At 38.2% G+C, this 24,606-nt stretch overlaps 1 protein-coding gene across 2 annotated transcripts in view; it reads right to left on the minus strand.

Moving 5' to 3' along the window:
• Positions 1-1,923: 1,923 nt before the first annotated feature.
• SOX30 (SRY-box transcription factor 30) overlaps positions 1,924-24,606 on the minus strand; it is a 53,858-nt gene continuing 31,175 nt past the window's right edge. The window contains exons 5-6 of one of the 2 annotated variants that reach the window (XR_009551608.1): positions 19,266-19,401; positions 2,914-2,992 (exon numbers count right to left, since the gene is read on the minus strand). Coding sequence is in view for 1 of the 2 variants with exons in the window: in XM_007535598.3 (XP_007535660.1) it covers positions 2,611-2,992 (382 nt within the window). In the remaining variant the exon portion in view is untranslated. Of the gene's footprint in view, positions 2,993-19,265; positions 19,402-24,606 lie in introns of both variants that reach the window. The other variant, XM_007535598.3, reaches the window with a different exon arrangement.

The raw sequence follows: 24,606 nt of genomic DNA on the forward strand, positions 1-24,606 counted from the left end.
TTCCAATGTGAAATACATACTTGATCTGCATCGATTTTTTTATTTATAAAATATAGACAAGACCATAGGATAAGAGGGGTACAATTCCACACAATCCCCACTACCAGAGTCCTGTAATCCCATCCCATTCCCTCCCTTGAAGTCTGTATCAATTTTTTAAAAAATCAAATTTACTCTCTAATCACACTGAAATGACACTACAGAGTAGTAAAGAATATAAAATATGAACTAGAGTACTATTCAGCAGTTTAAAAGAATATGTGTCCTTTGGGACAAAATTAAAACTAGTGGTGATTATGATTAGTGAAGCAGGAAAGTGGAGGACAACTCTGGGGATGATTTCACTCATATATGGAAATAGGAGAGAGACACCTGCAGCACTGCTTCACTGCTTGTGAGTAGAATCCAATGGCTCAGACATAGAAGGCATGCATTTTGCAGCTACCTACATGTTATTCTAAGCCATATCCTGGGTTTCTGTGTTGCTTATGTTTATGCTTTAAACAGAAAACAGTCAACAGAAATAATTTCATCTATGTTTATTTAATTGAAACACATGAACTCCAAGAAAAGAATATAAAGTATGAAAATAAAAGCATCATGTTAATGTTTGCTTAAGAAACAAATACAGATTTAGTAATGAAAGAAGTTAGAATTTTAGAAGAGATAGTGCTCCACAAACAATTTCCAAGCTGCTTTCATTACTAAAAGATCTCATTTGGCATAAGCTATACTGATGACTGAGGGCCAAGTCCATTCGCTTGACTTTGTCTGATAATGAATTCACCTTGTGACTTGTAGATCCCAACTCCCAGTGGTCCTTTGTTCTAAAAAGTTTCTCTCCAGCCTTTTCTTTAAATACTATTTATTTATTTTAGATAAATAGAGAGGAAAAATTGAAAGATAATTGGAGGATGGAGTGGGAGAAGGAGACACCTGCAGCACTACAGCACTGCTTCACTTCTTGTGAAGCTTTCCCCCTGTAAGTGAAGACTGGAGGAGGGAGGCTTAAACCTGGGTCCTTGGGCACAGTAATTTGTGTCCTCAACCTGGTACATACCCACCCAGATGCTCTCTCTAGTCATAAAATGGGCACTTTCCAAAAGGTCACAAGTAGGATTTAAACTGAGTCTGAAAGAAGTCTTCCATTTGGGGGAGTGCTTAAGTCTTATGTGCATACACAGTTTGGAAATCCACATCAGAATGTACACACATCTTTGTTGACCAACTCTCATGTAAACTAACAGAATCTGTGCAATCTTGAAAACTATTAAGTAAAAATTAATATCTCCATGTGGTATGGAAACCTTCATGTGAACAGTCATAATGCTTAATTTTTTTCACTTTTTTGATATCTTTATTTATTTATTGGATAGAGGCATCCAGAAGTCTAGAGGGAAGAGAATGATAGAGAGGGAGAGATAGAGAGACACCTACCACACTGCTTTACCACTCACAAAATATTCCCCCTGCAGGTCGGGACCAGGAGCTTGAACCTGGGTTCTTGCAACTGTAACATGTGCGCTCAACCAGGGGAGCCACCACCCAGCCCCTGCTTATTTCTTTTATTTAATGTGAAGCTGGAGAGTAAATCCAGGGCCTCAATACACATGCTCATTTTTCAGAGCAGACTCAGCCCAAGTTTTTATAGTATAATTTTAGAGACAAAGAGGAGAGAAAGAAAGAGAGAGAGGGAGGGAGGGAAACAGACAGACAGACAGACAGTCATACCAAAGCATCACTGTTATTTTTTATCCTCCTTAGTAATGCCCATGATTCTCACATGTAGTGTCAGGAATAGAATCCAGTGGCTCAGACATAGACAGCATGCATTCTGCAGCTACCTACATGCTATTCTAAGCCATCTTCTGGGTTGCTGTGTTGCTTATGTTTATACTTTAAACAGAAAACATTCAACAGGAATAATTTCATCTATGTTTATTTAATTATAACAAAAGTAGAACAATGCATACCAAATGGGAAAAGATATTCAAAAAGGATGATGAAAGTGTTTAGGAACAGAAATGGTGAATTTAGCTGAAGGAATTACCCATGTGTCATTAAAACACATTTGCAACTTAAAATTCGTTATTAGTGTAAATTAAATTTAGTTACTGAGTCCCAATTTACTAAAAGTTATTGAAATATTTTCAAAATGTCGCATCAAAATGGACAACATTCATAAGTATTACATAAACACTAAACAAAAAATCATATAAGAAAAATAAATAAATGTATCCTGAGATAAAATACAAATCACAGTTGTCATGCCAGAGATTTACTCCCTTATTTCCTCACATATAACTTGTGAGGATTTGGTATTTTGGATTCGGCACTCCATGAGGAAGTAATGATGATAAAGGTTGATGCAAATGTCAGCCATAAAAATAAACTACTTCATATCTTAAATATTCCTATGATGAAACATCAGGACTGCAGTTTCACTAATCAGAATTTTATGAAGACACGAATTGTGTTTGGTTTTGATTGCTCAGATCATGGCTGAAAACTCTCAGCAAAGCACTCAAGGCTTTTGTTCTTTCTCACATCAACTGAACCAGCATATATTTTAAGAAATGTTTATTTTTCTGTGCATATTTTGTTATAAAATTATAAGTTCCTGAGCACTTTTTCTTCTTCCTCATCATCACTATCAGTGACATTGACTTGCTGGATGCTTGAGGGAGTTGATGTCGGGGCTGTGAAGACATTCTCCAAGGCTCCAATGTCCATCTGAGGCATGGGATTTAAGTACTCTTCCCCACTGTGGCTGTGGGTGTTATAGTAAGTGGTCCCATCCATGCTCTCACAGCTTCGAGAATCTTCACTGTGTGTGCGTTCATCTGGGTAGTCTCTAAAAGGGTAGTCTCTATTTAAAGCTGAAAACATGGCCTCATGTTTTTGGTACCTGTCTTCATAATAACCAAGGCATTCTGGCATCGAACTTGGAAAATTTCCATAGCCAAAGGGAGGTCGACTATAAGGACACGTGCTGTAGCAGAAAAACAGAAAAGGAATTAGACCATACTGTGTCCACATATTTCCTTGTACACAGTTTAATTGAACAAATCTAACTACATTATATTAGGGGGCTGAAAAGTTCCCAAGATCCTTTCTGCCCCACTTTATGTATTTATTTGCTGTTTTCCCAAGGCCTGGTTCTCACTCAAAATAAATGGCAAAACAAGGTTATGTCAGAATAGTCACCAGTACTATTACCAGCCACAGGATTCTTACCTTTCAACACTTCGATTAAAAAATTGCTTTTCTGTTTCTCTCAACATGTCCTACACTGTGTAAGGCTTTGGTAATGTGTGTGTTCAACAAGGTGTTCCACTGCCTGGCCCCTCATGCAAAGTATTGGAAATGCAGGCACATAGTGTGATTAGACAGTAAGCAATGTAACATCTAAGTTCATTTCCCACATCTACGCTCTACCGGACCTGCCAATATATGCGGATATCTTCGCCCACCCTGTCCAACGCTTGACGTCTCGTCACCCAATCTGGTCCCCTATGCCTACACTGAAATTCTCTGTTCCAGTCTCTTGGAAACAGAGTTGGCAGTCAGCTGAGGTAAAGAACAAACACCTCATCACAGACCCCTGCAAGCGTCAACCCGGCTTTGACCTAGCACGTTATGATTGGGCCCTCCTCAATCGCTATCGAACAGGCCATGGCCGGTGCGCTGCTATGTTCCATCGCTGGAGAGCCAGAGACGACCCGAACTGCCCCTGCGGCTACAGACAGACTATGACCCACATAGGCAACGACTGCCACCTCTCCAGATTCAAAGGAGGTCTCGAAACTTTACATCAGGCTCAACCTGACGCTGTTGACTGGCTACGGAAGAAGGGCAAACGCTAGAAGAAGAAGAACTGGTATGTGAGGCAAAGCCCATAAGGGGAATACATAACTTTAAAATCTAAAGGTAAAGGGCATTGGACTAGAAAATAAAAACATTTTTTAATTAATCCTCAATAGTTAAGTGATAAGTAACACTATCAGAAAGAAAATCAGAATGGATATTAGTTGTGGTTTCAAAGGCCTTTTCCAAAAATACATTTTGAAAGGCAGGCATGTAAAGAATTGAAGAGGTTCTATTGTTTTACAAAATGATCTTTAAGGCAAATATAAAAGTTCTGCTACTCTAATCTATTTTTCAAGATTTTTTTTAAAAGTATTATTTTCCCTTTCAAAGGCACAGGACAGGACTCAGAGGAAGAAGTACAGAAAAGTCCCACCCTGTACTCATAGGCTCCATATAGTGATAGATAATGTCTGAACTTAATGCCCACACTCAGCAAAACCCATTACAAACTGGGTGTTTCCTTTCATGTCCCCCACAATCTGCAGAAAAGGATCCCCAATTTAACTTTTCAATCTTTAAAAACAATGTTATTATCATACTAGGCTAGCATATCAAACTCTGTGAAATATGGGGTATTTTCAGAGGTTTGGTGCTTCCCACCCAGCCTCAAGATGCTTGGGACATTGTTCATGCTCCAACTACATCCACAGACCCAATTAGAAATAATTCAACCACTTTTTCAGATCTCAGTAAAGACAAGATATTACACAAGAACTGTCTGTAAGACTTATAAGAACTGCAGTGGTTATCTTTGAGAGGTGAGAGGGTGGGGATACAGAACTTTGGTGGTGGGTGTAGTATGGAATTATATATTGTAATCTTAAAGTTTTGTAACAAAATTAACAAAAAAATTAAAAAGCATATTACACAAGGCCTGATAGGAAATCTTTTTTAGTATTTATTTGATAGGTCAGAAAAATTGAGAGGGGAAGGGATGACATGGGGAAGAGAGAGAGAGAGACCTGCAGCACTGCTTCACCCTTAGTGAAGCTTCCCCCCCTATAAATGGGGACCAGGAGCTCCAGCCTGAATCCTTGTACATGGTAACACATGTGCCATCACTTGTCCCAAAAATATTTTTAAAATATCTCAAATCTAGACATATGCTAGCCATACCCTAATGATAAGTAATATTGAGCTTTTTTTTGCCATTTTTAATTTTATTTGTTATTGGATAGAGACAGAGAAAAATTCAGAGAGAAGGGGGAGATAGAGAGGAAGAGAGACATAGAGATGCCTGCAGACCTGCTTCACCACCTGTGAAGTGACTCCCCTGCAGGTGGGGAGCCAGGGGCTCGAACCAGGATCCTGGTCCTTGCACTTTGCGCCACATGTGCTTAACCCACTGCACTACCACCTGACTCCCATAATATTGAGCTTTTATCCAGGACATTATTGCCTCTGTGAATATCTTCTTTGGAGAAGTGCCTATTTAGAATGTCCATCTGTTGGGAACATGTGTGAGCCTGATAGAGCTTAGGGAGAACCACCCCCATCTTTGGATGGAGGTCTGAGAAGATAACCTCTTGGTAAGTCTCTCTCAACCGAGGTGAGCATAAGGGGGGAAACTCAGACTTGGTTCTTTCCTTCTTGACTCTCAGGCCCACAGATACCCCAGTACTTCCCTCCATTAACTGCAGGCCACATGGCCACAGATTCACTCATTCAAAGTCACCTTCTGATCACAGAAGAACACACCTTATCACACACTTCATCACACACCTCAGACCCCAGACAAGAGAAATTCCAAACTATATGGCCTTTTGATATCCATCTTCTCTCTGTCTCACCCTATGGGTTTAACCCCTATGCTTCTCTCGAATACCTTTGGATAATTAAGTTGCTTGTGTTATGGAAAATAACTGTCTTGTATCTCATCAATTCCTGTCATACCAACCCCCTACCTTAGGGGCATGCTGACTGTTAAGAAACCTGTAATTTCTGTCATATTGCAACAATAATTACCTCCATTGCTTTTCTATTTAACTCATGTCAATTTTGCTAATAAACGGACTCTAGGATTCTGGGACTCCAAGGACTCAGATTCTAGATTCACGCTAAGAGTCCCCTGGTGTCTTTTACTTCGTGTCACCCCTGTCGTGAACGAGAAAGAACCAGCCCGTTACCTTTCCCCTGGAGGACACCCTGCCGGAGAAGGAGAGTGTGAGACACCCCTAAATTTTCAATCTTTAAAAACAATTTTATTAACATACTAGGCTAGCATATCAAACTCTGTGAAATATGGGGTATTTTCAGAGGTTTGGTGCTTCCCACCCAGCCTCAAGATGCTTGGGACATTGTTCATGCTCCAACTACATCCACAGACCCAATTAGAAATAATTCAACCACTTTTTCAGATCTCAGTAAAGACAAGATATTACACAAGAACTGTCTGTAAGACTTATAAGAACTGCAGTGGTTATCTTTGAGAGGTGAGAGGGTGGGGATACAGAACTTTGGTGGTGGGTGTAGTATGGAATTATATATTGTAATCTTAAAGTTTTGTAACAAAATTAACAAAAAAATTAAAAAGCATATTACACAAGGCCTGATAGGAAATCTTTTTTAGTATTTATTTGATAGGTCAGAAAAATTGAGAGGGGAAGGGATGACATGGGGAAGAGAGAGAGAGAGACCTGCAGCACTGCTTCACCCTTAGTGAAGCTTCCCCCCCTATAAATGGGGACCAGGAGCTCCAGCCTGAATCCTTGTACATGGTAACACATGTGCCATCACTTGTCCCAAAAATATTTTTAAAATATCTCAAATCTAGACATATGCTAGCCATACCCTAATGATAAGTAATATTGAGCTTTTTTTTTGCCATTTTTAATTTTATTTGTTATTGGATAGAGACAGAGAAAAATTCAGAGAGAAGGGGGAGATAGAGAGGAAGAGAGACATAGAGATGCCTGCAGACCTGCTTCACCACCTGTGAAGTGACTCCCCTGCAGGTGGGGAGCCAGGGGCTCGAACCAGGATCCTGGTCCTTGCACTTTGCGCCACATGTGCTTAACCCACTGCACTACCACCTGACTCCCATAATATTGAGCTTTTATCCAGGACATTATTGCCTCTGTGAATATCTTCTTTGGAGAAGTGCCTATTTAGAATGTCCATCCATTTTATAGACTAGGGTATTTGTGTTGTTCTTATTATGAGGCTTGTTTGTGTATTTTGTATAAATGCCCTTTATAAAGTAAGTGATTTCCAAGTATTTCCCATTCTATGGGTTACATTTTTATTTCCTTAATTATGCCCTTTCATACACAAAGCTTTAATCACTTTAAATGATCTATTTTTCTTTTTGTTCCTTATGTTTTTAGTGTAATAGCCACTGCTAAATTCAAAATCAGAAAGATTTACTCCTGTGGATACTTCTAAATGTTCTTATGAAACTATAAACACATATACGCAGGTTTTTGAGTGAATGTAACTATTCCTTTTTTTAAGTGTTCAAATCATTTATTTATTTAATTATTGATGTACATCTTTGAAATATGTATTTTCCCATTTTTTAATTTGTGATTAATAGTGGGTTACAAGATTGTAAGATTACAGTGTATATAGTTCCATACCATATCTACCACCAAAGTTCTGTGTCCCTACCCTCCCACAGAGGTATCCCAAAGATAACCACCAAGTTTTCACAAAACTTAGGAATAGTTTGCTTGCTTTTTTTGTATTTTTGCAAGTTCATGTGTATCAGTTCTCTAGATTCCACGTATGAGTGAAACCATCTGGTAGTTGTCTTTCCTCTCTTAATTCTCTAAACATCATCACCTCCAGTTCTATCCATTTTGTCCCAAGGATACACCACCATCTTTTTTCAGTATTCCATGAAATATATGTCCCATAAATTCTTTGCCAGTCATCTGTCAATGGGCATGTAAGCTGCTTCCACTCTTTGGCTATTTTGAATAATGCAGATATGAACATGTGAATATGTTCCTTTGAAATACTCTTTCAGTGTTCACTGGATACATGTCTAAGAGTCATATTGCTGGATCATAAGGTAATTCCACTTTTATTTCTCTAAGGACTGTCCATACAGTCTTCGAAGGATCTATACCAGTTTGCATTCCCTCCAGCAAGAGAGCAGAATTCTTTTTTCCCCACAACTTTACCAAAACCTATCATTTCTTATTTTGTTGATATAAGTTATTCTCACAGGTGTGAGGTGGAATCTCAGTGTAGTTTTTATTTGCATTTCTCTAGTGATAAGTAAAATGGAGCATTTCTTCATGTGTCTGTGGGCCATGTGCATCTCTTCTTTAGAAAACTGGTTAGTTCCTTGGCCCACTTTTTCACTGGGTTAATTCTATTTCTTTTACAGATCTGTACCAATTCTGTATAGATGTTTGATATCAGTCATTTGTCTTCTCCCATTTACTGGGTTGCCTGAATATCCCTGTGTAGTTTATTTTCATGTGGTCTCATTTATTTACTCTTGTTTTCACATCCTATGCCTATGGGGTTGAGTCTCCAAATACAATGTTTCACTGATTTTTTTTTCTATGAAATTGAGAGTTTGTGGTCTAATAGCCATGTCTTCGGTCCATTTTGATTTGAATTTTGTATATGGTGTTAGGTAGTGGTCTAGTTTCACTTTTCTACATGTGGCTGTCCAGTTTTCCCAGTACCATCTGTTGAAGGGACCTTTATACCACTGAACTGTTTTGGCTCCTTTGTCATCTATTAGGTGGGTGTATATGTGTGGAGTCATTTCTGGGCTTTCCATTTTGTTCCACCGATCCAAGCGTGGACAGAACGTTTTTGATGCATTTGGATAAATACAAAGTATATGGTTGGTAGATCATTTTTATTTTATTATTATTTTTTTTACCAGAGCACTGTTCAGCTCTGGCTTATGGTGCTGTGAGGGACTGAACCTGGGACTTTAGAGCCTCAGGCATGAGAGTCTGTTTGCATAACCATTTTGCTATCTACCCTCCGCCCTGGTTGCTAGATCATATGTTAAGATTATAATTTTGTAAGAAATTGCCAAATTGTCAAACTGCCAATTATCATTGGGCATTCCCACTGGTAATGCATCGACATCCCCTTTGTTCTACATTCTTGCCAGCATTTGATATTATCAGCATTTTGTATTCTGAAGATTCTGATAGGTATATAATAGCATCTAGATGTTTACATTTGCAATTTCATGATGATCTTTGATGTGGAACATTTCATCTCTTCATGTGCTTAATTGCCATTTATACTTCTTATTTGGAGAGGTGCCTGTTCAAGTCTTTTGTCAGTTTTTAATTGGGGTGTTTTCTTGTTGAATTTTAAGAACTCTTGTATGTTTTAGATAGTAGTGCTATATCAGTTTATATCTTTTGCAGATATTTTCTCTCAGTCTTTGGCTTGCCTTTTCTTTTTTTCCTATACTAAAAATCCGGGGGACGGGCGGTGGTGCAGTGGGTTAAGCACACATGGCGCAAAGCGCAAGGACCATCCTAAGGATCCCGGTTCGAGCCCCCGGCTCCCCACCTGCAGGGGAGTCGCTTCACAGGTGGTGAAGCAGGTCTGCAGGTGTCTATCTTTCTCTCCCCTTCTCTGTCTTCCCCTCCTCTCTCCATTTCTCTCTGTCCTATCCAACAACAAACAACATCAACAATGGTAATAATAATAACCACAACAAGGCTACAACAACAAGGGCAACAAAAGGGGTAAAAAATGGCCTCCAGGAGCCGTGGATTTATGGTGCAGGCACCGAGCCCAGCAATAACCCTGGAGGAAAAATAAAATAAAATAAAATCCACTGCTCCTGGAGGCCATCTTTTCCCTTTTGTTGCCTTTGTTGTTTATCGTTGTTGTTATTATTATTATTGTTATTGCTGTTGCATAGGACGGAGATAAATCGAGAGAGGAGGGGAAGACAGAGGGGGAGAGAAAGACACGTGTAGACTTGTTTCCCCGCTTGTGAAGTGCGGGGGATCCTTACCTGGTCCTTAAGCTTCCACTATAACCCGCTGTGCTACCGCTCCACCACCTGGCTTGCCTTTCCTTTCTCCTTCCTTCCTTCCTTTCTTTCTTTCTTTCTTTCTTCCTTTCTTCTTTTCTTTCTTTCTTTCTTTTCTTTCTTTCTCTCTTTCGTTCTTTCGTTCTCTTTTTATATTTATTTATTTATTTATTCCCTTTTGTTGCTCTTGTTTTATTGTTGTAGTTATTATTGATGTCGTTGTTGGATAGGACAGAGAGAAATGGAGAGAGGAGGGGAAGACAGAGAGGGGGAGAGAAAGATAGACACCTAGAGACCTGCTTCACTGCCTGCGAAGTGACTCCTCTACAGGTGGGAAGCCAGGGGGCTCTTTATGATGGTCCTTGTGCTTTGCACCACGTGCACTTAGCCCACTGCGCTATCACCCGACTCCCGCCCTTGTTGTTTTATTGTTGTAGTTATTGTTATTGTTATTGATGTCGTCCTTGTTGGATAAGACAGAGAGAAATGGAGAAAGGAGGGGACAGAGAGGGGAGAGAAAGATGGACACCTGCAGACTTGCTTCACCGCTTGTGAAGCGACCCCCTGCAGGTGGGGAGCCCCGGGCTGGAACTGGGATCCCTATGTAGGTCCTTGCGCTTTGTGCCACATGCACTTAATCCGCTGCGCTACCACCCGACTCTCCTGGCTTGCCTTTTCATTCTTCTGATACTATATTGTTCAATACAGTAACTATGTAGAAAGTCTGAAAAAGAGCTTGCAAGTCCTCCAATTTCATCCTTTTGTAAGATTTTTAAGTTCTAATTATTCCAGGTCACTTACACACCCCGTATTAAATTTAGGGTCAGCTTTTCCATTTCTGGAAAAAATCAACAACTGTGGTTTAAAAAATATTTATTATTTTTAATGAGGGGGGGAGAGATACCAGATCACAGCTGAATCTGGGTCCATGGAGCCTCAGGTATGTCTTTTTGCATAACAATTATGCTGTCTGCCCAACCAAAGACAACTGAGATTTGAGAGAGATTATAATAATCTTATAAATCACTGAGAAGTACTGTCACCTTATTATTAGTATTAAGTCTTCAAACTCATGAACACAAAGGCCTGTTTAGGTATTTTTGGCTTTCCTTTATTGGGGGATTAATAGTTTATAGTTGACAGTAAACAGTTGTTGGTATATGTGTAAAACTGCTCAGTTTTCTGCAAAATATTCTAAACCCCCACCCCCACCCCACCTAGGTCCTCCTCCATCCCTGTGCACCAGGACCTGAAACCACCCCCGACCCTGCCAGAGTCTTTTACTTTGGTGCCATACACTAAACCCAGTCCACATTCTGCTTTATGTTTCCCCTTCTGTTTTTATTTCTCAACTTCTAAGTAAGATAATTTCATATTCATCCTTCTTCCTGGCTTATTCTTCTTAATATGATTCCTCCAAGGTCCATCTAATCTTCTTTGTTTTTTTCACTGAGATTTTATGAAACTATAAAATAAGTTTATAAGACTTGTACATCCTTAGCTTATTCCTAAATGTTTCATTAATTTTGATTGTACTTGTAAATTCCAATTTCTATTTCTTTCACTGCTAGTGTATAGAAATACAAGGGATTTTTGTATATCATCCTTTCATCCTGCAACTTTGTTAAATTCATTCATTAACTCTAAGAAGAGAGAAAAAAAAGAAAAAGAATCATTAAAGCTGTTGGGGGAAAAATAAATTGTAGATTCTCTAGGATTTTCTCTATGCACAACTATGTACAAATGGGGATAATTTTATTACTTTTCCTTTTTTTTTCTGTCTGTCCTAATTACTCTGGCCAAAATGTCCAATACAATATTAAAAAGAAGTGGCAAAAGCAAGCATTCTTGTCTTTCTTGCTCTTGATATTAAGAAGAACATTTTTGGTCCATCATTGAGAGAGCTTTGGATTTTAAATAAAATCCCTTTTTATCAAGTTGAGAAAGTTATCATATATTAATGCTTCATGAAAGATCTTGAATTTTATCAAATGATTTCTGTATCAGTTGATATGAGTAAGGATCAGTGAGGTGTAAGAAACAGACTAATTTTTACATGTAAAATCATAACATTATTGGAGGTAAATCTCAGTCATAGCATAAAATCATTTTATAGAATATTGGATTTAGTTTGCTAATATCTTGAGTGTATAATTTACATCTATATCCATAAGCTATATTGGGTTATATATTTTTTTTCTTGTATTATCTTTTGCCTGGCTTTTAGAACACAATATTGTTGGCCTTAGATGTGTTTTCTGCTATATATTGTGAAACACTCTGAGAAAATATGATGTTAAATTATTTTCAAATGTTTGACAGAATCCACCAGTAAAACTAAGTATCCAGGATATTTCATTGTTGGGACATTTCTAATTACTGATCCAATTTTTATATATCAGCCTATTTAGATTTTCTGCTCCTTCCTGAATTAGTTTTAGCAATTCTTATATTTGTCTGTTTCATATAATTTTTTAGCTCACCAGTCTGTAATTACTCTTTTATTCTCTTATAATCATTTTTATTTCTATAAGGTTGGCACTAGTCCCCCCAGTTATACCAAGATAATTGATTTTGATAATTTTTGTCTCTCTTTTCTTTAGTCTAGCTAAAGTTTGACTAATCTTGTTCACCTCTACAAAAGCTCATTTTGAACTTTCTTTTTTCTATTTCTTTAAATTCTCTTTTGCTTTTCTTTTTTTAAAAATTTCTTTATTGGGGAATTAATGTTTTATATTCGATAGTTCTCTCTTGCTTTTCTATTGTTTCATTTATCTCTGTTATCTCTGTACTTCTGCTAGTGTTAGACTTTTTAGGATTTTTTTTCTCTTCTTTTTCTAGTTCCTTAAGGGATAAAGTTAGGTGTATAATTTTAGAATTTTCTTTAACAGTAAAGATTACTGCAGCTATACATTTTCTTATCAACAGTACTTTCAATACAAAAATCTCTGTGAATTTTGTTTTCCATTCATCTCAAACAATTTCAAACATTTCTTTGTGATCTTGACTGAGTGGTTGCTAAAGAGTGTGTTAATTTCCAAATGTTTGAAAATTCTCCAGTATTCTTTCTGGAAAGCAGTTTTCTTTTTTCCTTTATTGGGGGATTAATGTTTTACAGTCGACAGTAAATACAATAGTTTGTACATGTATAACATTTCCCAGTTTTCCACATAACAATACAACCCCCACTAGGTCTTCTGTCATCTCTTCCTAGGACCTGTACTCCCCCCGACCCTACCCCCCCTCAGAGTCTTTTACTTTGGTGCAATACACCAACTCCAGTCCAGGTTCTGCTTAGTGTTTTCTCTTTTGATCTTGATTTTCAACTCTGCCTGTGAGTGAAATCATCCCATATTCATCCTTCTGTTTCTGACTTATTTCACTTAACATGACTTCTTCAAGCTCCATCCAAGATGGGCTGAAAATGGTGATGTCACCATTTTTAATAGCTGAGTAGTATTCCATTGTGTATATATACCACAACTTGCTCAGCCACTCATCTGCTGTTGGACACCTGGGTTGCTTCCAGGCTTTGGCTATTACAAATTGTGCTGCTAAGAACATAGGTATACACAAATCTTTTTGGATGGGTGTGTTGGGTTTCTTAGGATATAACCCCAGGAGAGCAACTGCAAGGTCATAGGGTAGGTCCACTTCTAGCCTTCTGAGAGTTCTCCAGACTGCTCTCCATAGGGGGTGAACCAATTGACATTCCCACCAGCAGTGCAGGAGGGTTCCTTTGTCCCCACAACCTCTCCAGCATTTGTTGCTGTTACCTTTTCTGATGTATGACATTCTCACACAGGAGTGAAGTGGTATCTCATTGTTGCCTTTATTTGCATTTCTATGACAATCAGTGACTTGGAGCATTTTTTCATGTTTCTCAACCTTTTGGATCTCTTCTGTGGTGAATATTCTGTTCATGACCTCTCCCCATTTTTGGATGGGGTTATTTGTTTTCTTGTTGTTGAATTTGGCAAGCTCTTTATATATTTTGGTTATTAAACTCTTGTCTGATGTATAGCATCTAAAGATCTTCTCTCATGCTGTGAGGGGTATCTTTGTTTGGATAATGGTTTCTTTTGCAGTGCAAAAACTTTTTAATTTGATGCAGTCCCATTGGTTTATTCTTGCCTTAGTCTTCTTTGTAATTGGATTCATTTCATTGAAGATGCCTTTAAAATTTATGCATAAAAGCGTTCTGCCAGTATTTTCCTCTAAGTATCTGATGGTTTGTGGTCTAACATCCAAGTCCTTCATCCACTTGGAATTTACTTTTGTGTTTGGTGAAATATAGTGGTTCAGTTTCATTCTTTTGTATGCTTCAACCCATTTTTTTTTCCTAACCAAAGAAGTGAAAGACTTGTCTACTGAAAATTATGAGTCATTACTCAAGGAAGTTGAAAAAGATAAAAAGAAGTGGAAAGATATTTTATGTTCATGGGTTGGAAGAATTAACATCATTAAAATGAATATACTACCCAGAGCCATATACAAATTTAATGCTATCCCCATCAAGATCCCAAACACATTTTTTAGGAGAATAAAACAAATGGTACAAATGTTTATCTGGAACTAGTAAAGACCTAGAACTGCCAAGACAATCCTGAGAAGAAAGAACAGAACTGGAGGCATCACACTCCCAGATCTCAAATTGTATCATAGGGCCATTGTCATCAAAACTGCTTGGTACTGGAACATGAGTGGACACACTGACCAGTGGAATAGAATTGAGAGCCCAGAAGTAAGCCCCCACACCTATGGACATCTAATCTTTGAAAAAGGTGCCCAGACTATTCAATGGGGAAAGCAGACTCTCTTTAATATTAGAAAGCAGTTTTTATTTCATTATGGTAGCAGAAGAAACTTTCATTTCAATCTTTTTTTTTCTACCAAAGTTTATTTACTGGGGCTTTGTAACTGCATAAATCCACTCATACTGGCAAACCATTTTTTTGTTTCAGACTGAGCATGAGACACAGAAAGGCAGAAGGAGGGAGAGAGACAGAGGACAGAGATACCATAGTACTGCTTATAAAGCTTCTCCTGTGCAACTGCTTCCACGTGATGACTTCAGGTTCAAACCGTGGTCCTTGTGCATGGTAAATTTGCCCTGTACCAAATGAGTTATCTCCTGGCCTCCAATCCTTAATTTCAATCTTAAAAGTATTTTAGGGAATTGGGAGATAGCAAAATGGTAATGCACCAGATTTCTTTACTATTATTATTATTATTTATTTTCCCTTTTGTTGCCCTTGTTGTTTTATTGTTCTTGTAGTTATTGTTGTTGATGTCCTCATTGTTGGATAGGACAGAGAGAAATGGAGAGAGGAGGGGAAGACAGAGAGGGGGAGAGAAAAACAGACACCTGCAGACCTGCTTCACCACCTGTGAAGTGACCCCCCCTGCAGGTGGGGAGCCTGGAGCTTGAACCAGGATTCTTACACTGGTCCTTGCGCTTCGTACCATCCAAGTTCAATCTCCAGCGTCACCATATTCTAAAACTGAGCAGCACTCTGATCTCTCTCTCTCTCTCTCTGTGTGTGTCCTTTCCTCATTAAAATAAATTAAAAAGGGTTCTGAGACTTGCTTTATGACATGGTCTATCCTATAATATATACCATGTCCACATGAGAACAGGCTATATTCTACTGTTGAGAAAAGAATTATATTTGTCTGATAAATCTAATTGGTTTATAGTGTGATACAGTGTTCTGTTTCCTTACTGATCTTTAGTTACTACTGGGTGACTTTTGGGGTGGATTGTATTCTGTCCATTACTTAAATTATTCATAATCATAATCTTAAAATAGCATAGCATGCTGATTTTCAGTGATACACTCCTGAAAGTTACACAAATGTTCTAGTACACAGTTAGTGTAAATAAGTCAACAAATAAGATTACTGAGAAATTCACCAAGCAGCATGTGCACCCTGCCATGCATACTACCTAGCATCACATGGGAAGTTCACAGCACCAGGAGAATCTCCAGTGGTGTTTCTCCCCCCTCTGTTTATCAGAATGAAAACACCACTCAAGAGGGGGTGAAATTAGACATGTATGAGGCTCTGGCTCCACAAAATAAGTAAATAAATAAATAGCATTACTCACAGCTAACATGATACTCAACGAAAAAAAATTTGAAAGATTTTTCTCTAAGATCAGGAACTAGACAAAGTTGCCAACTCTATTTTTATTTAACACAGTATTGCACTAAAAAGAAGCATATTGCTTTTATTTGCACTTGACCATGATCCTATCTACAAAAACAGTGGACAATTGAGATTCTCCCTGAAAACAACAAATATCTACAACTATCAATCTTAACACTTCACCAACTACAACTGAGACATCCACAGAAACACTGAAATCTCAGGTGGGTGCTCGCTTGTGTGGTTGGGGCAAGCAGGGGTGCAGTGTGGGACTGGAACCAAGCACACAGAGGTTAAGAGCTCCAACAGACCAAGGCACCATTTTCCCTCTATGTACAGCCAGGGAGTGCTGCCTGAGAGAGAGGAGAACCTATGAGCTTTAAATCCATGACCTCGGGAGTGTTAAGCCTACTAAGCAAGGACACAGGGCATTTCTGATGAAAAGCAGTCTGTATTGTTGCCAAACTAAGGCAGACATACGTAAAGGAAATTTGCGGCAGCTGGTAGCTAAATGGTACATTGTGCCCTGCTTTTCTGAACATGGAAGCTGTGTAATAGCAAACCCCAGAGATTTGGTTTTTTACTGAAATCATACAGAGAAACCATATATACACACAACAAAGCTCAAGTAAATGACAAGAAACAACCCTAGCCCTCACTCCACCCACCCCCCAGAATATAAACAAAGGGAATCCCAGTGATCACAGTGATAGCATTACCTGCTGGCCTGCAATAACCAGCATAATAAATACATAAACAGAAATATTGCAAAAGGAAATGTAAAGATATGGAAAAAAACAGACAGGAATTAAACATAAAAATTCCAAAAAAAATACAGATATAGAGAGATTATCAGAGAAAGTCTACAGAAATCTCATTATGAGGACTCTCCAAAAATCTAAGCATAGTATGGAGAAGCATATTCAAGAGTTGAAAGAATATTTCATTAAGGAGTTAGGAAAAACAAAAGAAGAGCTTCAAATAGAGTTCTCTAAGAAATTAAAAAATGTGGAGGGCACACCTGGTTAAACACACATATTACCAAACTCAAGGACCTGGGTTCAAGACCCCACTCCCTACCTTCAGGGAGTCCAAGTCACAAGTATACAAGTGTTTCCCTTTCTCTTACCTTCTCTACCTTCCCCCCTCTCAATTTCTGTCTTAGCTAATAAAAATTAGAACAAAATAAGGTGGGGATGGCTAACAGGAACATGTATTCGTAGTGCAGGCACTGAGCCCCCAGTGATAACCCTGGTGGCAATAAAACAACAACAAAAAGAAATGAGAAAAGACAAAAGAAGAACTTTCGAGTTCACTATGCAGTTAGGAAGCATGAAAGAAAAACTCCAAACAGAAGTGCAGAAAGTGAAAGACACTTTGAGCGCAGTACAAGTCCAAGAAGAAAGCTTAGGAAGTAAATTCATTCATTTAGAAGAATATCTAATTTAGAATATACTATTAACCCACACTTTCAATTTAAAGATGAGGGTGAAGAAAGGTTTAAAAATAATGAAGCAACTCTGTGAAATATTCATGGAAATTTTAATTTTCCTAAGGCAATCCTCAGAAAACATATATCCAAGAAGCAGAGTGTATATCCAGGTACATGAATGTAAAATGGCCAACTCCAAGGCACATCATTGTAAAACTAACAAAACTCAATGACAAGAAAAAAAATTGCAGGCTTCTAGGGAAAGGAAAGAAGTTACATACAAAGGTGGAGTTATCAGGCTTTCATCATGCTTCCCTCTACAAACCTTATAGGCAAGGAGAGAGTAGAATGACATCTTCAAAGTACTAAAAGATAGGGAATTCCAGCCATGGATCTTGGATCCTGCAAAATTATCCTTCAAATATAAGGGAGAGATATGGTCTTCTCAAATATCCAAAAGCTGATGGAATTTGCCACCATCAGCCAACCTTACAAGAATTGCTAAAAGGAGTCCCACAAGAAAATCAAAGGAATACATGTTCTAATTGAGGTGAACAGCAATAGATTTGAACCAAGAATACAATAAAATAGGAAAGGGGAGGGAACCAATGGCCAAAAAAGTTCTATTGTTGTAGCGGTTAGGTGTCGGGCTGCACCGCGGAGAAGAGAGTGGACGTCGGAGCAAAGGGGTACACAAATCTTTATTATAGGATGGGGGGGTGGCTCAGGCCACGTGGAGTCAGCCGACAATGGCCATCCCCACTACCTGACCACAGGGCGAGAGAAGGGGGCAAGATCTGAGAGAAGGGGGAGCTGAGAGCCCAGGCTGGGGGGTGAGGGGGCTTTTTATTGGGCGACAACCAGGGGTGACGTGTGGGGCCAGGATTGGTTGAAGGGGGCACTGCTAGGATTTCGCAGGGCGTGGTAAAACCTGGGGGTGGAGACTGCATCAGAATAATTCCTCAGCAACATTCTATCAAATCTTAGTTAATCAAGACCAGCTTTAAAAAGACTTCTTTAGATATGTTAGTTATTACACTTACAGTAACCACAATACAAAATAAGGAACACAGATTCATAGAAAGTACAAGAGAAATCAGTGAGGTACTTATCACAGAAACCCATCAACACAAAATGACAGAAACAAATGGGCAAAGAATCAGCAATTTAAACTCAAAACAAAAATCAAAAAAGGCATTAAGGGTTAAAGAAATACAGATTTAAAAAATAATAAAAGTGCAAATAAATCCCTAAGCACGAAATGGCAAAATATAGTTTTAAACAGCCAAAAAAAAAAAAAAAATCAGAATGGATGTAAGTAAACCATATATATCAGGGGCAGGAGTAGATAGCATAATGGTTATGCAAAGAGACTCTCAAGCCTGAGGCTCTGAAGTCCCAGGTTCAATCCCCTGCACCACCATAAACCAGAGCTGAGCAGTGCTCTGGTAAATAAATAAATAAACCATATATATATATATCTCAATAATAACCCTAAGTGTGAATAGCCTAAATTCACCTGTCAAAAGACTTTAGCTAAATGGATCAAAATACAGGATTATATCATATGTCTTTAGGTACACAACCAAAAAAAAAAAGACAAACAAGTTTAAGGTAAGAGGTTGGAGCAAGATGTTCCAAGCTAATAATTCAGAAAAAAAGAACAGGGACAATTATTCTGTTTGCTGATGAAACAGACACTCAGATAAAGAAAGTAAGCAAAGACAGAGAGGAACACTACATAATGGTCAAAGAATCAATCCCACAAGAAAACATTACCACTATAAATATATATGCCCCAAACTCAGGAACACCCAAATATATAAAACAAATACTTACTGAACAGGGGTGGGTGGTGGTGCACCTGGTTGAGCACACAAATTACAAATACTTACTGAACTAAAGGGAGACATTGACAGCAACACAATAATAGTAGGAGATCTTAACACACCACTGTCAGCAAGAGATAGATCATCTGGACAAAAAATTAATAGGGAAATAGCAGTCTTAAATGAAACCATAGATGAAATGGAACTAACAAATTTACATAACAAAATAAATTAATACACATTCTTCTCAAGTACACATGGAGCATTCACAAAGATTGACCATATGCTGGGTCACAAAGACAGCCTAAATAAATGAATATTAAAATTACAAAATGCATCTTCTCAGACCATGATAGTATGAAGCTAGAAATCAACCACAAAAAGAAGAGAAACTCCCCCAAAGTCTGGAAACTAAACAACATGCTCCTGAATAATACATGGATCACTGAAGAAATCAAAAAAGAAATTAAGTGGTCTGGGAGGTGGCACAGTGGATAAAGCATTGGACTCTCAAGCATGAGTTCCTGAGTTCAATCCCCGGCAACACATGTACCAGAGTGATGTCTGGCTCTTTCTCTCTCTTCCTATGTTTCTCATAAATAAATTAATAAAATCTTTTTAAAAAATTAAAAGAGTAAACAGTGCTGGGGCAAAGTTGTGAAAAAAATTAACAATTACTTTGATACCAAATAAAATGAAGAAACCAGCTATCAGACCCTGTGGGATGCAGAAAAAGCAGTCCTGAAAGGGAAGTTCATAGCAACACAAGCCACATTAGTAAATAGGAGAAATCACTAGCAAACCATACAGCAACCCAACTTAATCAACTAGAAATAGAGCAACAAAGAGATTAATAGTCTGCAAGGGACAGGAAATAGTTAAAATTAGAGCAGCAATCAATGAACTAGAAAAGAAAAGAAAAATCCACTGGGAAGGTTAATGAAACCAAGAACTGGTTCTATGAAAGGATAAACAATATTGATAAACCACTAGATAAACTCATAAGAAAAAAAAAGAGAAAGCTATGGTAAAATCACTCAGAAATGAAATAGGAGATATTATAACAGAGGAGGTAGAGATACAAAGGGTCAGGCAAGACTATTATGGACATCTATATGGAACTAAATTCAACAACTTAGAAGAAATAACACAATCTAGAGTCTTATCAACTGCCAACCTTGACACAAAAGAAAACAGATAAACTTGCATCTACTGAAAGAATTTCAAAAATACATCAATAGTAATACAATAATAGTGGAAGACTTCAATACCCTACTCTCACACTTAGACAGATCAACAAAGCAGAGAACCAATAAAGATACAAGAGAATTGAATGAAGAGATCAACAGACTAGACCTCTTGGACATTTTCAGACTCCTCCACCCCCCCCCAAAACTAAAACTGGAAAACAGATAAACTTAACAGGCCAATCACTAGTGCAGAAATTGAAACAATAATCAAAAGTCTTCTTAAGAATAAAATTCCAGGTAAGATGGTTATACTAATGAATTCTATAAAACATTCAAAGAAGAACTAAAAGCCATCCTCCTCAAACTCTTCCAAAGAAAAGAGGGAACACTCACAAACATATTCTATGAGGTCAAAACCATTCTATTCCCAAAGCAGGAAAGGACTCCACCAAAAAATAAAATTATAGACCCATATCCCTCATAAACATTGATGCAAAGATTATCAACAAAAATTCTAACTAATTGAATCCAACAACATATTAAGAGAATAATCCACCAAGACCAGTGGGATTCATACCTGGGAAACAGGGATGGTTCAACATCCACAAGCCAATCAATGTAATCAACCATATTAACAAAAAGAAAGATAAAAATCACATGATTTTAGAATTGATGTACAAAAGGCATTTGACAGGGTCCAACACCTATTTATAATAGGGGCTCTCAAGAAATTGGGAGTGGAAGGAAAATTCCTCAACATAATAAAGGCTGTATGTGAGAAACTCATGGCTAATATTATACTCAATGAGGAAAAAAATCAAAAGCTTTCCCCCTAAAATCAGAAACTAGGCAAGGATTTCCACTCTCATTACTTCTATGCTAGAAGTTCTTGCCATTGCAACAAGGCAAGAAAGAGATATCAAAGGACATCAAATTAGAAAGGATGAAGTTAAACTATAATTATTTGCAGACAATATATTGTTGTACCTAAAGGACTTCAAAAACCATACCAAAAGTCTACTGGAAATTATCAATAAATTCAGTACAGTAGTAGTTTACATAATCAATACTCATAAGTCAGAGTGGCATTTCTTTACGCAAAAGATGGGCCAGAGAAAAGCAAACTGAAAGAAGCAAATCCCCTTTACAATTGAACCCAAAAAGATTACATACCTAGGAATAAATCTAACAAAGGAGGTAAGTGTTGGTATGCTTTAAAAACCCCTTCTGTTTCATTAGTTTAATCCCCCCTGCTTAACACTATTCTATTTACATAACCACTTCATTCTATTTACATAACCTCTGTTAACAAGCACCATCCTCCCTCCAGGGCATTGGTGGTTCAGTGATAGAATTCTTGCCTGCTCCGCCCCCTCTCCTTGTTATACGCTGATTTTCACCAGTCACTTTTCTCTCCACCCTCTCTGCATAGCATCCTGTTCCCACCCTACTGGGCTAGTATATTTATAAGGACAAGATTGTTTGTAGTTTTTAGAGTTTAGCTTGTGCTGCGTCCTGCATGAATAAAGAGATACTATGCCTACAGCTCAACCATGAGTCCCTGGTCGTCTGTTACCCGCCCGTGAAGCCAGCCCGGTGAAAACAACAGGTAAGGACCTGGTCAATGAAAACTATTGACGTTGTTTTTAAAGCGGGGGGGGGGGGGGGGGGGGGGGCGGCAGTGGCACACCAGGTTAAGTGCACATAGTACGAAGCACAAGGACCCATGCAAGGATCCCAGTTTGAGCCCCCAGGGTACCTGGGGGGGTGGTTTAGGTCCTGAAATATGATGGCAGAAGACCTAGTGGGGGTTGTATTGTTATATGGAGAACTGGGAAATGTTATATATGTACAAACTATTGTATTTACTGTTGACTGTAGAACATTAATCCCCCAATAAATTTTTTTTAAAAAAAGACCAAGTAAAAAGTTCAAAAGGGGGGGCAGAAAATAAGAATAGATAGTTCTCTAAAGAGATATACATGGCCCACAGACATATGTGGAAATGCTCCAATTCAATCATCACGAGAGAAATGCAAATTAAAACCACACTTAAAGAGTCAGGTGGTAGCACAGAGGGTTAAGCACACATGGCACGAAGCACAAGGACTGGAGTAAGGATCCTGGTTTGAGCCCCTTGCTCCCCACCTGCAGGGGAGTCACTTCACAGTGAAGCAGGTGTGCAGGTGTCTTTCTCTCCCCCTCTGTCTTCCCCTCCTCTCTCCATTTCTCTGTGTCCCATCCAACAACAACATCCATAACTACAACAATAAAACCAACAAGGGCAACAAAAGGGAACATATATATATATATCCACATTGAGAGTCCACCTCACACCTGTTAGAATGGCCTTCATCGGGAGTCGGACGGTAGCACAGCGGCTTAAGCGCACGTGGCACAAAGTGCAAGGACCTGCGTAAGGATTCTGGTTTGAGCCCCCCACTTCCCACCTGCAGGGAAGTCGCTTCACAGGCAGTGAAGCAGGTCTGCAGGCATCTATCTTACTCCACCTGTCTCTGTCTTCGCCTCCTCGCTCCATTTCTCTCTGTCCTATCCAACTACAACAACATCAATAACAACAATAATAACTACAACAATAAAACAAAAAGGGCAACAAAAAGGAAAATAAATATTTAAAAAAATTTTTTAAATGGCCTTCACCAACAAAACAGGAGAGGATAAGTGTTGGAGAGGATGTGAAAAAGAGGAACTCTTATTACACTGCTGGTGGGAATGCAAATTGATGCAACCACTATGGAGAGCATTATGGAGAATCCTTACACAAAAACAAATGGATATACCTTATGATCCAGCAATCCCACTCCTAAGCATTTATCCAAAAGAGATACAACACTAATTTGAAGGGATATATGGACTTCCATACTTGTAGCTGAACTATTCATAATAGTTAAAATATGGAAGTAACCAAAATTCCCTTTACAGATGACTGGATTAAAAAATTATGAGATATATACTTAATGGAGTTTTACTCAACTCAGCAGTAAAAAAGGTTATGTTAGGGGCTGGGAGGTGACACTCCTGGTTAAGGGCACACACTGCTAAAGAAAGGTTATATTGTATCCTTTGGGATACAATGGATGGAATTGGAGAAGATTATGCTTAGTGAAATAAGTAAGGAGGCAAAGGACAACTAAAGAATGGTTTCACACATATGTAGAATATAGAAAATTGAATGCAGGGACATGAAAACAAACATAGAACAACAAAATAGTCTACCCCTATCCAAGACTGAGGGAAACTATAGTGGTTACCTAGGGGGATGGGGGGGTTCACAGATCTTTGGTGGCAGGAACAGTGTGAAATTATATCCTATTAACTTATAATCTTATAAATCACTACTAATTCAATATTTCATGGGTGAAAAATAGATTTAATACTTCCAATCCTCTAACTGCCTAGATCATAGCTCTAAGTATACATATTTTCTTTAGCTTAAGTATTTAGTGTCTCAGACTTGTAACATGATCAAATTCTGACACTGGGATTAAATGCTTTAAGCCCTAAATATATACATATTTATAGGTCATATAAATATATATTACATATATATTACTAATATGTATTAGTAGATAGATATCCTTAAATGTCATAAAGTATAGTGGGGTCAAGTATATTACGGTAAATCCTAACCATTGAATTTTCAAAGAAAAACAAGCTCCCAACTTGCTTTATTATAAAAATAATTAACTATAGCTACTTTAAACTCTTTTGAAGGTTACAAGGAACAGTTCCCATTCACTTTAAGATTCGTATTTCTGGGAGTCGGGTGGTAGCACAGTGGGTTATGTGCACATGGCACAAAGTGCAAGGACCGGCATAAGGATCCCGGTTTTAGCTCTCAGCTCCCCACCTGCAGGGGAGTCACTTCACAGGTGGTGAAGCAGATCTATAGGTGTCTATCTTTCTTCCCCCCCCCTCTGTCTTCCCTTTCTCTCTCCAGTTCTCTCTGTCCTATCCATTAAGGATGACATCAACAGCGATAATAACTACAACAACAATAAAAAAAATTTAAAAAAGACAAGGGCAACAAAAAGGAAATAAATATATTTTTTAAATCTTTAAAAAAAAATTTTATTTCTTCTACTCCTGGAACCTATGTTTGCATTTTTTCCCCTGATACTTTACCCTATTGACCTCAAC

The sequence above is a fragment of the Erinaceus europaeus genome, chromosome 9, assembly GCF_950295315.1.
Source record: "Erinaceus europaeus chromosome 9, mEriEur2.1, whole genome shotgun sequence".
In the NCBI taxonomy this organism is placed as follows: Eukaryota; Metazoa; Chordata; class Mammalia; order Eulipotyphla; family Erinaceidae; genus Erinaceus; species Erinaceus europaeus.